We start from the raw sequence: 12,540 nt of genomic DNA on the forward strand, positions 1-12,540 counted from the left end.
ACTGCATTGCTGTCAGGACCTCTATAGTAAAAGGGAGGTTGTTATTTCCATCTGCAGTAATTTGTGTTTGGCTCTGTTCCCCAACTTTTCATAAACATGCAGAAAGCCAGACCAGAGGAGAGCAGCAACAGTAAGACCCGAGCAGATAACAAAGCAGCCCTCATACTGACAAACAGCTATGACATCAGTAAGGTCAAACACACATGAGGGTGGAACTAGGAAGGAGGTGGGTTGCAAAGCAGCTTGCTTGCTCTGGGTAAACAAAAGAAACTTAAATAGTGTGCCCTATATAAAGCTTACAAACTGGCTGAATCTTTTGTATCAGACCAACTTCCAGAACGGGATTAAATTTAGTAATAACCAAGTAAATTTACTTACTGTAGTGCTACATCGAGGTATAGTGAAGAGTTAATGGTACTTTTGACAAATTCCATTTTATTTCCACATATCTTCATTTCAAATTTATAACACTTTTTACTCTGCTGCTTTTTTAGCTTTACTTTCTTTGCAGATTTAATAAAGGATGTGATAGGATGAGGAGCTCAAAGTAGAGCCGCTGCCTCTCCAAAACGAAATGAGTCAGCTTACATGGTTTAAATATCTGTCTAGGAGGCTTCCTGGACACTTCTTAGATTAGATATTTCAGGCCAACAGGAAGAGGGACCCAGCGAGACCTGACACTCGCTGGAAAGATTGTCCCTCGGCTCGCTTGGGAATGCCCCGGTGTCTCCTCTGTAGACCTAGACCTAGAGGCAGGGGCTGAGGAGGGTGGTGTGCTTAGAAAAAGGATAACGGATGCAGTCAGGAAATTAATCATAATACATTACTTGGTTTAGTGCGACTAGCAAATTATAAAGTAGCAAATGATCCCCATTTGTAACAGCTGCACCACGGATGAATGATTACACGCAGATGCAACAATAAGCATAATCTAATTCGGTGTTATTGTGAAACAGACTACCCTGCATAGATTACACTTAAGTTGATTTTGATGCTTAATTGATGCTCATACTCATGATACAGTCATATTTACTTTAACAGGGAGACGCTGGCATTATTTTTTTTTCTTAATATTTTCCTCCCACACTTTTTAGAGTGCAGTATAATACAGAACTGCAGCAAATCTTCAAATTTGAAAAAGTGTAATTATCAGCAAATTGGCACTAATTGATTTGACATAACGATTTTTTTTAAATTCTCAAAGTGGTTAGTATCTAACTTTCTATTAAGTGGCAGATCATTTCGACCTTTGTTCTTTTTTTCTTTTCTTTTTTTTTTTGACTTTATGTAATTTCGGCATTACGTAAATGTCACCTTAACGTCTGAGACCTGTATTAGTATGCGTTTGTCTCCACTATTGCATTGCATATCATAAGAGTCTCAGATTCTTTTGCATCATTTCTTTCTGTTAGAGTATACTTTGAAGTTCTCTCCAAAAGCAGCATTGCTGATGGTGTGCGTGCTCTGATGAATGATTTAGACATCTGTCTGTTAAATGTCTCTCTTTTTTTTTTTTTTGCAAGAAGAGATGGGTATGAGCTCGTAGGCATACTGTAGCTGTCGCCGCGTCAGGGGTAATGAGGTGAGATGGGCTGCAACGAAGTGCTCAACCAAGCAAAACAAAGCCATATGTTTGTCTAAAGGTGCCGCCTTCTGGACTGTTTGAGATGTCATTGTTGTCGAAGCAGCGTGTTGTGTGTATTTGTCTCTGTCTGTTCTCTTGTTCCATCAAGCTCACTGTGTGTGTGGAGCAAACGCTAAATAAATGGCAGTCAGCAGCCACTCTGCTTCAGGCAGTAGCCCCGTTCCTTTAATCTTAGCCAGCCTCTCCCCCTCAGCTTTTTTTTTTCTCCTTGTCTCTGACTAACCACTCTTGACAGGGGAAGTGCAGAGAGGTAGGCTGCCTGTCGGCTACAGGGCAAATTTAAACAAACGAGAAAAATAAAAGAAGGAATACAAGACAAAAAAAGGGAAAAGTGACAGCTCTGGTACATGAGAATAATTACAGACTAGAGTGAAATTAGCACAGGCGAGAGGAAGGGAAGAATAAGGAGCACCGGAAAGAGCGGCAAAAGAAGAATGGAAATAGGTGCGCAGCTCGAGCACTTTTCTTCAGGTTATGGGAGTTGGTGGGAGCTGAGGGAAAATGCTGAGCATTGTATTCAGAGTCTAACAGGTGTAACAAATTCTAGGAGGTAGTCATTTGCAGAGGCAGCTGCCTATGTAGCTGCTGCTTTTAGTATAATAGAAATATGAAGAGGTGCCCAACAGGGACTGCATCCAGAATGCATGTGTTTGAAATGTAGAGTGGGCAAAGTAGAGGGAGATGAAAGAAAGAGGGTAGGCGAGAGCTGGATGCTGTCTACTACACTCGATATCCCTCTGTGGTTTTTCCTTAAAAGTGTATCTGAACTGGAGAAAAATTCCACACAGAAACTTTAAATGAATTTCTTTCTGTGGTGAAGCATGTACATTAGTCTTAATACATCCTGTAAATACAGCCTGTAAATCAAGCATAAAGCAGCAAGAATGAGCACTTGCATTTTGACAGATAGCCTCAATTTCAATTAATAGGACCATTAAAGCTCAGAGGACAGGCTGATGGGTGCATTCATAGCCGCTGTGAGCAAAGAGCCAGTTCTCTCTGAAAAACATCACACGCACTTACTACAACTCTTGACATGCGCACCCCATCGCATCAAGACTTCTCCCTCTCTCAGCATTAACGGCAGACAACACAACAGCACACTCAAGGATTACCGCGAGAGGATCCGAGCTGATGGGGCCGCTGGCATAATTGTGATAAATGACGGCCTTTCGTCAGTGTGCCGCTCCATGGAGCAAAGAGCGCGCTGTTGTGCCGAGAACATTTCGGGAGGCTTCCATTCGCTTAACCAGTTCAGCATGAGGACAACATAAAAACATGCAATTTCCTGTGACTGCACAATGAGAGCTGATTGACTTTAATATAGTGGAGGTTTTGCAAGGAGGAGGCGATTATTTGCCTCTGAGGTCTCTTGGACTTGAATAATTTGGACCGACTCCTTCTGTGTGATGTGTGTGTGTGTGTGTGTGTGTGTGTGTGTTTGTGTGTGTGTGTGTGTGTGTGTGTGTGTGTGTGTGTGTGTGTGTGGGTGTGTGTGTGTGTGTGTGTGTGTGTGTGTTGTGTGTGTGTGTGTGTGTGTGTGTGTGTGTGTGTGCGCGCGCGCGCGATTTTCTGCCAATAATGCCTCTTTGTAATGGCCAATGAACTGTCAACACTAGGCGACTATGAAATACTTTATTAGTTTGCGGTCTGTCCTGGAGGTGTAGCTGAAAACAGCTGTGGAATAACTTCACAGTATACACATGGCATATGTCCAAGTTCCACATGGTACACATAATGTGTACGAGAACCGAGGGGCTCGTTGCACCATGAGGAAACAAGGCACTTGACTGTACTGTACATCCTTTACGCCTGCCGCTCTGAGCCACACTCCAACGTTTGCCCGGCATCTTGATAAGTTTGTGAATGAATGGATTCACCCATTTTTGAAATGGAATTAAAAAGATGATTCTTTTTTTATATATATAAAATGAAAAAAGACATTTGACGGTTGGATACATGGCTGGAATGAATGACACTTTAGGACAAGAAGAGATCACAAAAAACACGAGTTTTAAATGCATTTTGAACCTCTAAAGGGATTACTTACATTGGTATTCAGTCTTGGTAAACAATTTAGTAAAAAAAGAGCTGTACTGTACACAAAGATGACGCAAAATGCTCGATGCCCACCTTTAAGCCCAGCCGATGAAAGATTGCATTACTGCAAACAGCGTCTTTTGTAGCTGGCAACTTGACTTGCGTACATTTTGTTGTTTGTTAAAATTGCTGCTGGATGATTTAAACAGGAAACGTTGACACATTTGTATATTTGCCAGATGTTGAAGTGAAGTCTACCTAACTCATGTGCATTTAAGTTAGATAAAACATGCCATAAAAATTGTAAACAATGTTCTACGGTGATGCCCGTGAGTCTGCAGGTTTTCACTCCAACTAAATGACAAAGTGACTGATTCCTCTCATTAACATTTTCTTTCAGACAAGACAAACTAGTACATAATATCAATGAGAGAACAACCTTGGTGCAGGGACCCTGCAGAATATATCTGGGAAGTCATGGGAAAATTAAATCTATTATAGAATACAAGAGGGGGGAAAAAATCTGAGATCCTCATCCTATTACAATATTGTGAAAAACTGTATAATTGTACCTCTTCGGGCATGTAAAAAAAGGAAATCTTAAAGTAGAATCACCTGCAATCGTGATTAGACTTTGATTTAAAGGGTCATCAGGTTGGACTGTGCATTAACATACTGAAGCACGGTGAAGAGTTCTTAGTGGTAGATGGCTTTTGAATGTTGGCTCTGTGGTATTGAAGGAAAAAAATGAATCACCACTTCTGTGTATTAAAGTTTTCCCTGTTTCTCTGCACTGTGAAGTGAAGTGAGAAAATGTACGCTGAAAGGTCAGAAGCTGTGTTTTGGCATCTAATGGTCTTTTGGCAGAAGAGAGTCGAGTCTGATTTTTTTTTTTTTCCTGAAACCTCATGAATCTGTGCAACAAATTTCTGTTTCGCGCCCCTAAACAGCTGCAATGAATCAGTGATAGCAGATATTTATCAGGAAAGCAGAATTCTTTAAAAAAGGGGGGGAAAAAAACAAATCTGACAATGCAATTCCACAAACGTGATGACAGCGAAATCAAGATTAAACCACGATGAACAATAGCAGACTTCAGCACACATTTCTGAAAAAGTCTTTACAATCTGACAGATGGGTTCACAGTGTTGACTTTTAAAAATACACATCCACAAATCACGGCACTGCTTTTAGAGTTATTCTGAGCACAACAAGATGTGCACAAAGCCAAACTTGCCAAATGCAATTCCACAGTTCTGCATTATAACCTCCGCTGTTGTACTGAAATTCAGTACAGTTATCTGTTTGGATGTGATACCAGCGTGAATTTTCACTGTGGTTGTGGTGCACGCCTGTACGTACGCGTGCACGTTCAGAGTGATTCTCTAAAGTTCATGGGAGATGAAAGAGGGTCCTAAAGGCGTCGCTGTGGGCTCCAGGCTGACGTGGGAGAGCGAGTGGCTTTGAGAATGAGACAGTGTGTGATAATTAGAGGGAGGAGCTTTCCCCTGGGCCTGGCCCTCTCCCTGCTCTGTACCCGTGTTTGGCAAGGTCGAGTCTCCCGGTTCTGCTCCTGCCACAGTCCCGCCTCCTGCAGCACCGCGCTCCTGTTTATGTCTCTCCCAGGCTGAGTTCAGCTTCACAGCCAGAGCCAGCAGGTTCTTGCCCAGAAACACAGTGGACACGCGGGGGTCCCTATACCACAGCATCCCTGCACCCCTCAGGGCTAAGGTGAAAATATTGATAGTGACCAAGCTAAGCCAAGGGTACAAAGCCTCCTTGCGGGGTCCTCTCTGTCCTGGCAGACCAGTGGCTCCCAGCTCTGTGAGTGCCACACACGGCAGCAGCAGCAGGAGGGCATAGCAGTAAAAGAAAACCAGACCCTCAGCCCAAATGGGCAGCCTCTGCTCTACAATCCCTCCAGTGCCGGCTGCAGACCCTCCTTGGGCTTCCCACAGCCCCGCCTGCAGGTCCAACACATCCAGCAAGTCAACCACCACCCAGAGGAGCCGGCCCCGCACCTCCTGCTTCCTCCGCTGCGGAGTCATGTGGTCAGCTCCTGTCAGGATGAGAAACAGGGAGGGTAGACAGATGGACAGCAGCAGCGTCAGGGTCTTTCTGGCCAGAGGATCAGGTGGCCGACGCTCCTGCCTGTAGTTGTGGCAGACGAAGAAGAGCTTGAGCTGGAGCAGGGACAGGAACAGGAACCAGAGGGCGTTGGCAAATCCACGCCGTGGCGACCGCGCCTCAGACACCACGCCAGCTGAGACGAAGCGCAGCGCGAGCAGGAAGCCCAAATCGCCCAGCAACACTGCCACATATTGCCACACGCTAGGTCCTGAAAGACCCCGAGCTCCCAGCATGCTCTGCTCCAGCAAGTAGAGGTCCACCACTGCCATCGTGCTCACCGTGACCAGGGTTGATACGCACACCTGGGGCGTAGGCACCATGCCTGAAAGAGAAATACACAGATGCACTGTGGGAAATCTGTTGCATCGACAAAATTCAGAGTCTGCTCACATCGATGTGCTTGGTGCCATCTGTCCCCAGTAAAGCCGACAAATCTGCAGGATAAGAACATGCTTGTTTTTTTGTTTTTTAATTCCTCCCCTGAAAACAAACATGTAAAACAATTTAATGCTGGTTGCTATGGTTAAAGACAATAGCTGCAGAGTAAGCAGTGAGAACCCTTCATCTTTGGCCAGAGCTACATCCACCCTGGCTGCTCAAGCTGGGAAGCCTATTAAATTGTTTTTTTTTTTCCCCTCTGCAGCTCTTTGAATTAAACAGTCTTCTTTTTCCATAAAAGGCCCTAACATTGCTGCTGTTTCGGAGATCAGATTTTTTTCCCCCCGAAGTTCTCAGCTGTTACTTTTTTCTGTTTATTGTTTCTGATCCTTTTTTTTCTCAGCTTATTCATTATTAATTAATTGCATTCAGGCGCAGCTAGGTGCCCTGTCAAAGCCTTTTCTTTGTCTCTATAGCGTGCCGTGTTTATTCTCATACTGTGCTGCAGCCTTTAATCATCCCAAATTCCCCTATCATTTCGGATGAATATTGATATTTTTGCTATTTGTTCAGAGATGCGATCGTCTCGTGTCGTTGTGTACACACTGTGCATTCGTGTGAGTGCAGGCTGGCAATGCTAATTTGGCTGAAAATGAGGTTTCACGTTATTTTGTCACAGCTCCTATCTCAGCCACAGACAGTATAAACCCCAGTATTGATTTCAGCATGAGAAATAATCACTGACTTTACAGTGCAGTCGAACCAATGTCTCTTTATCGTATTTAGCTGAAAAGCACAGCACACACCACTGGACTGTCTGTTATCTGCCCAGCACCACTCCCGGGTGTCAACCCATCAACCGGATCGATGGCATTATAATATAAAATCATTACCAGCTCAGATGTGTCCTAACGGCAACAGTTGAGCGTGATCGAGCGAGAGATTGTCAGCATGATCGCGGCCTCTGAGAAAAGTCTCTCCGTGAAAAATGTGTATTGATATCTTGCCGATGGAAGACACATCACTTCCCCCACTGTAAGACTAACAGGAGCTCTGCCATCATTGAAGAGGGCTGAAGAACTCCACTGGGTAAAAAAAGGGTTTTGAGATAGTGTGTGTGTGTGTGTGTGTGTGTGTGTGTGTTGGGGGGGAGGAGAGTGAGAGAAAGAGGAGAATAAGACTGCAAGTGAAAGATTAATAGGCCTTTTGGCTGTCTACATGCCTAATAAAGTGTTACTGCATGATGGTAATAGTTCATAAATAAGCTCAGGGGGAGAGGGGGGGGGAAAGCGATGAAGAAGGAAAAGAGTCAAATGCAGATAGAAAGTGACTTCCACCCACTTACATGAACGCGTGCGTTTCACGAGCCTGCTCGGTCTGGATGAATCCAGATGCATTCATCACGGCGACTATTGAAGAATCACAGACATTAAAGGTTTGTTCTGAATCCGATGAATCAAAGAGATGAGGAAAGGAACGATCTCGACTGATTAATCTCCCCGGAGGGACGGTGGGAGGACAGGCGTGGATCATGCCAGCAATGTCTGATTGTCTGTGAAGCCTTTTGTCTCACCGCACACGGAAACTTGATTATCATTTCCACAAAATTGAATAAATTTCACCAAGCCGCAGATTGAGAGGATATTGGAATTTAAATTTGTTTCCTGGGGGACAACCCCAGCCTGCAAGGAGAGGAGCAGGAGGAGGAGGGTTGAAGAAGTTCAAATCTACAGTTGCAGCCGGCTTTCAGGAGGTCGTGGCTTTCGGGTTATTCCACAGGCACCTTAAATTTTTACCCTGCAAATCTATCCGTCAGCCGGCGTTTATGTTTTGACTCCCTGTCAACGGGGTGTAATTTATTCTGCTCTGAGTGAGAGACCGGGATGACAGCCCGCGTGTCCACTCAGCTCATCAATAATGACCAAATTCATCATTCTGCTGTCTGGGAAGTGACACTGCTGTTGACAAGGTGAGGCAGCCTATTCCACTGTAAGCATGAGTGATGGCACATAATAGTGTGCAGCTTAAATATTTGTGTATTAGCATTAAAAATCCATTTTTTCCCAGAAATGTATCCACCTCTTGTCTTCCTCACATAAGGCATGAGTGCACACCCTGTACACTATTGAATAGGTAATCATCCAAAAAGCACTTCAATTCTTTCCAACACACACACACACTGACGGAAATGAAGCAAAGGGGGTGGGGTTGCCACTTGCATTTGTTTCCTATTAATACTAGGTGATTCCCGGTTGAACACAAATGCATGTAGAGCAAAGATTAATTTGTCTGCACCTACAGATCATCTCCATAAAACACCCACCGCGGAGCAGTAATTTTCCTCACAGACAAAAATTCTTCACAACTTATCACAGGTGGCACAGGAGCACCAAGGGCATCGGGACAGCATCTGAGCCATTATGTGCAAACCCATTAATTAATAGAGTCAGAGGTGAGCAGCCTCTGATAATGCTGAATAAATCCTCTCCCCAGACGTTAAAACATCTGTTGATTTATCAGGTAACAGCCCCAGAGTTTCCCGACGGTCTCTCTGTTGTATTTCTACACAGTTAACACATTTTTCTTTTCTTTCGGGTTGAAATGTGGTTATTTGGAGCTGCCCAGCACGCAGCGCTGCCTTGAGACGTCCTGCATCCTTTAACGATCTCTATTAAAGCGCTTCTCTGCAACACCTGTTTCATAACCGCCCCATTAACAGCAGGTATTGTGGCTTCATCCGAGGATGCCTGTTAGTAAAGTAAAGCAAAGCTTTTAGTTACCCAAACCATTCGTCTTGCACTTGGGCTCGATCTTCCTGGCTTGATTTACAGCAAGTACTGAGGGGTTGTTTTTTGTTTTTTCCACCCCGTTTCCTCCGCCAAGTAGAAGCGCTGTCGGTGACCAGTAAAGTCTTTTTTTAATTTTTTATTGTCGCTGATGAGCCGCGCTCGGCGATAAAAGTCTTATTCTCTCAGCACGGGTGTTTGTATACAGTCAGGCATCAGGAGGGGGGCTGAGGGAGAGGCTGTAAGAGGGCAAAGTCACCGCTACTGCCACACCAAGCAGACTCGAGTTTGAAGGAGCAGAAAAAAAGGAAAAGAAAACGAAACGACTCGTACTTATCAAGATTTCCTCCTCCGTGCAGATCTGGCATGGCAAATCTCTCCTTCTTCGGGCTGCATCCGCGGCTGTTGCAGAGGCTCGATCTGGGTCTGTCGCCTCCCGCAGTGTCGGAGTCTGCTGCTGTCGATTTATCTTTTGAAATAGCAGCGGGGGCAGAGAGCCGTGCAGGGCTGCTGCTGCTGCTGCTCGGCCGGGCTCGGGCTGTGCGGAGCAGCCGGGAAGTCGGTCAGAAGTGGAGCATCAGCGGCGAGGCGATCCCGGCCGATGCTCCCGCGAAGATGGCTCGTGTGAAAAGAGGCAGAGCGGTGCAACAGCGAGGGGAGGACGAGGAGCAACTCACTCACGCTGTGTCCGAGTTTGGTTGTGGTGGTAATTTGTAAGCAGGCTACGTGCTCCAGCACAGACCTCCCACCCTCCCCCGGTTTCCCCTCCTTCCCTCCACCATCAGCTGTGGAAGTTTATCTGGAAGAAGATGCAATGCATATTTTAGAGCACTCTGTCACACCACAGTCTCTGCTTGTGGTAATAATGATGATGATGCCACTTGGAGAAGATTAGTTGCATTGTTTGCGAGCAGGCTGATTCCTTATTTACCCTTCTTTGCCTGAAATAAGAGCGGAGGAAGTGGAGCGAGAGATGCTTATAGCCTGTAGACGCATTTAGAGCTCAGAAGGCAGATGTTACAAGTTTAATTAGGCTTCCTTCTGTCTGCTTACTGTCTTAGTCACACAAGGAAATCATTCCTCTGTTGTAGATTAACTCATTACAGCCGGCTTAAAGAGAAGGATTGGGAATTTTCTGGGACGGATCTGCTCAAAAATGAATCGCTTGGAAACTGTTTAAAAATACAAAAAAAAGGCGTGTGGCTCATTTCCATGTTGGAGAATTCAATTTCAGCTCCTTTGTCAGCCGCAAATGAAGTTTGAAGGAATTTCACAGTGTCACGTTGTCCTCAAGGTCTTGCTCCTTCGAGTGTATCTGTTGGCACCCCAGCCTGCACTTTGAGCAAAGGCTCGGGTCCTCGGCTCTCTCACTCATGTGGCTCTCAGCGTGCTGGGTTCATAGAGTGAGAGGTTTAATCAGACTGGTGAGAAAAGGGATGGAGAGTCATCCTTCTTGTCAGATTCAGCTCTGCGCTCCGCTGGCTTCCAAGAGAGAAGAGATTTTCCATTTTCCTCACTTCAGCGTTGGTTTTTATGTGTGTGTGTTCCTCACCCCTCCTTTTGTTACCACTGCCTCTCTGTCACCCCTGTTCTCATGTTTATCCTATTCTCTCCTCCATTCTGCAACTAACTCCCCCACCCCTTCTTTCTTCTTTTTCTTTTCCTTCCCCTGTGGGTGTGGTTGAAGGTCACCGTGCACACTGGCTCACTTTCACAGAGGAAAGAGGGAGAGTGAAGCAGGAAAAAGGACGAGGGGAACAGTGAGAATAGCAGAGGAGCGGGAAGGCTGTCCACAGTACTGTGCACTCATCACTTTTTTGCTTAAGACATGATTGGAGAAGTTTGGAAGGACACATGGGCTCGCAGACTGTCCAAGAATGCTTAAGGCGTCAACAGCGAGCCATGGTCCGCATGCTGACCTCCACAAACATGGCTTTATCCTCGATGTCATCTCACGACCTGAGACGTGCTTGAAAAGAATGCACCACTTCTATAATCAAAGTCAGTGCAGCAGCAGCAGCAGAAGCAGTGATATTGTCTGTTTTATTCCACACATTTGTCTTTCTTGTCAAAGCCAGCACCTACATTACCCACAATTCAGCTTTATTGCCAACAGTTGGGATTCAGTCATGTTCTGCAGGTTGTGGCTAATGAAGCCTGGAGCTGCTGGCCCCCAGCAGAGATGAAGAGTGGGCTGCACAGGTTCATGTTTCCCTGGTGCCACATCACCACATCGCTTAATCTTTAAAGTTCACTACCGCCTTTTAACTCAAGAGACATCTTTGCGAAATATAACTCTTTGGTCATTTTTTTTAATATATAAACAGTGGACAGTTTCAAAACAATCAAGTTGGGTTGTTGTTCACATGTAGAATGCAGGAGGAGGCATGCTCTCACTACTGGCTCCATTTTTTGTTTTAGGCTGCCTGTGTAGAATGCACAGGGGGCACACACTGGCTCACTGCGAGCTCACGACAATTACCTAATCAATTCCTCCTGGTTGTGGACGTCACATGGACTTTGTAATGAGGAGCTGGCTGCATAAAGATCATTAAATGTCTGCTCTGGCCGTGCTGGGCATTTGTGTTCTCAGCATAGCTGGATATAGCCTCCGTGAACTCACTGGATAGTGAGCTTCACTTGTGAGGCATTGACCTAAGCCTTGCCGGCCATCGTCTCCTTGGTGTTTTTGAAAATGAACTTGAAAAATGAGAAGCAGCTGTGACAGAGGCACACTTGCAGAGACTTTTCCATAGCAAGCTGCCACGCCCTGAAGCTAACTCTTTGTTGTTTGTTCTACATGCAACCAATGTATATTTGCAGGTTGCAAGGTGAAGTTGGTTGCAAAGACCAAAACAACAACAAAAAAGCCTCCCTGTGTTTGCTTTACAGGTTGTCATACACACCAAACTAATCTCCAAGCTCTAGAATTGAGAGAGTTGGCCTTCAAAGTAAAAGTTTCACTCTTTGAAATGTCTTGGTTTCAGCAGTAAGCAACAACTTTTATTTTGAACAATCACTTTGCAAGTAGTTGGCAATTGTTTGCAGACGAGTCTTCTACACAAACTGCGGGCAAGCACTCCAATCTGCTACTAACCAAGGCAATTGCAGTGAGTTTTTTGATGCAGCAGCGTATATATCTCTGCCACAGAGTTTACCTACTGATAGTCAGCAACTTGCGCCAACCAGTTGTGACTCCCCAGTCGGGAAATGCACATTTCTCCCTACAGATAGGTGGCCCCCAGAGGGTCACTAACTGGTCTGTAGGCCTGCATGATTGTGGCTTAGTAATTGAATCCAGTGGTTCCTGGAGTTTGTTTCAGCAACCGATTGCAGCTAGTTAAGACTACTCATTTTTCCCTAGCAACCAGTGTTTGGTAGGAAGGCACCAACTGGTCTCTAAGCCTGTGGGACTGGATGGGCAGTTAATTTTGTTTTGGAGGGCCGCACCAATAAGTTGAACTCAATTCTGTCCAATATTGTTTCAGTTCACTTATAAGCGTATTGGTGCGGTCCTCCACAACAGTCCCATTTTTTTTATGGAAAGATTAATTGCACAAC

General features: G+C 45.2%; 2 protein-coding genes across 3 annotated transcripts in view; one reads left to right on the plus strand and one right to left on the minus strand.

Moving 5' to 3' along the window:
- Positions 1–12,540, plus strand: part of mrpl11 (mitochondrial ribosomal protein L11) — a 58,925-nt gene that overhangs the window by 26,070 nt on the left and 20,315 nt on the right. The gene's annotated exons all lie outside the window — the stretch shown is intronic.
- tmem265 (transmembrane protein 265) lies at positions 3,195–9,556 on the minus strand. Of its 2 annotated transcripts, none has more exons than XM_005913270.3 (2): positions 9,313–9,556; positions 3,195–6,137 (listed from the first exon to the last, which is right to left on the minus strand). In XM_005913270.3, the coding sequence occupies exon 2, from the start codon at positions 6,133–6,135 to the stop codon at positions 5,071–5,073; it is 1,065 nt and encodes a 354-aa protein (XP_005913332.1). In that variant the 5' UTR covers positions 6,136–6,137; positions 9,313–9,556; the 3' UTR covers positions 3,195–5,070. The 2 variants fall into 2 exon arrangements, with proteins under 2 accessions (XP_005913332.1, XP_005913331.1); XM_005913269.3 differs by lacking the exon at positions 9,313–9,556 and adding an exon at positions 8,974–9,117.

The sequence above is a fragment of the Haplochromis burtoni genome, unplaced genomic scaffold (assembly GCF_018398535.1).
Source record: "Haplochromis burtoni strain Fernald_Lab_line unplaced genomic scaffold, NCSU_Asbu1 Contig_4, whole genome shotgun sequence".
NCBI classification, from domain to species: domain Eukaryota; kingdom Metazoa; phylum Chordata; class Actinopteri; order Cichliformes; family Cichlidae; genus Haplochromis; species Haplochromis burtoni.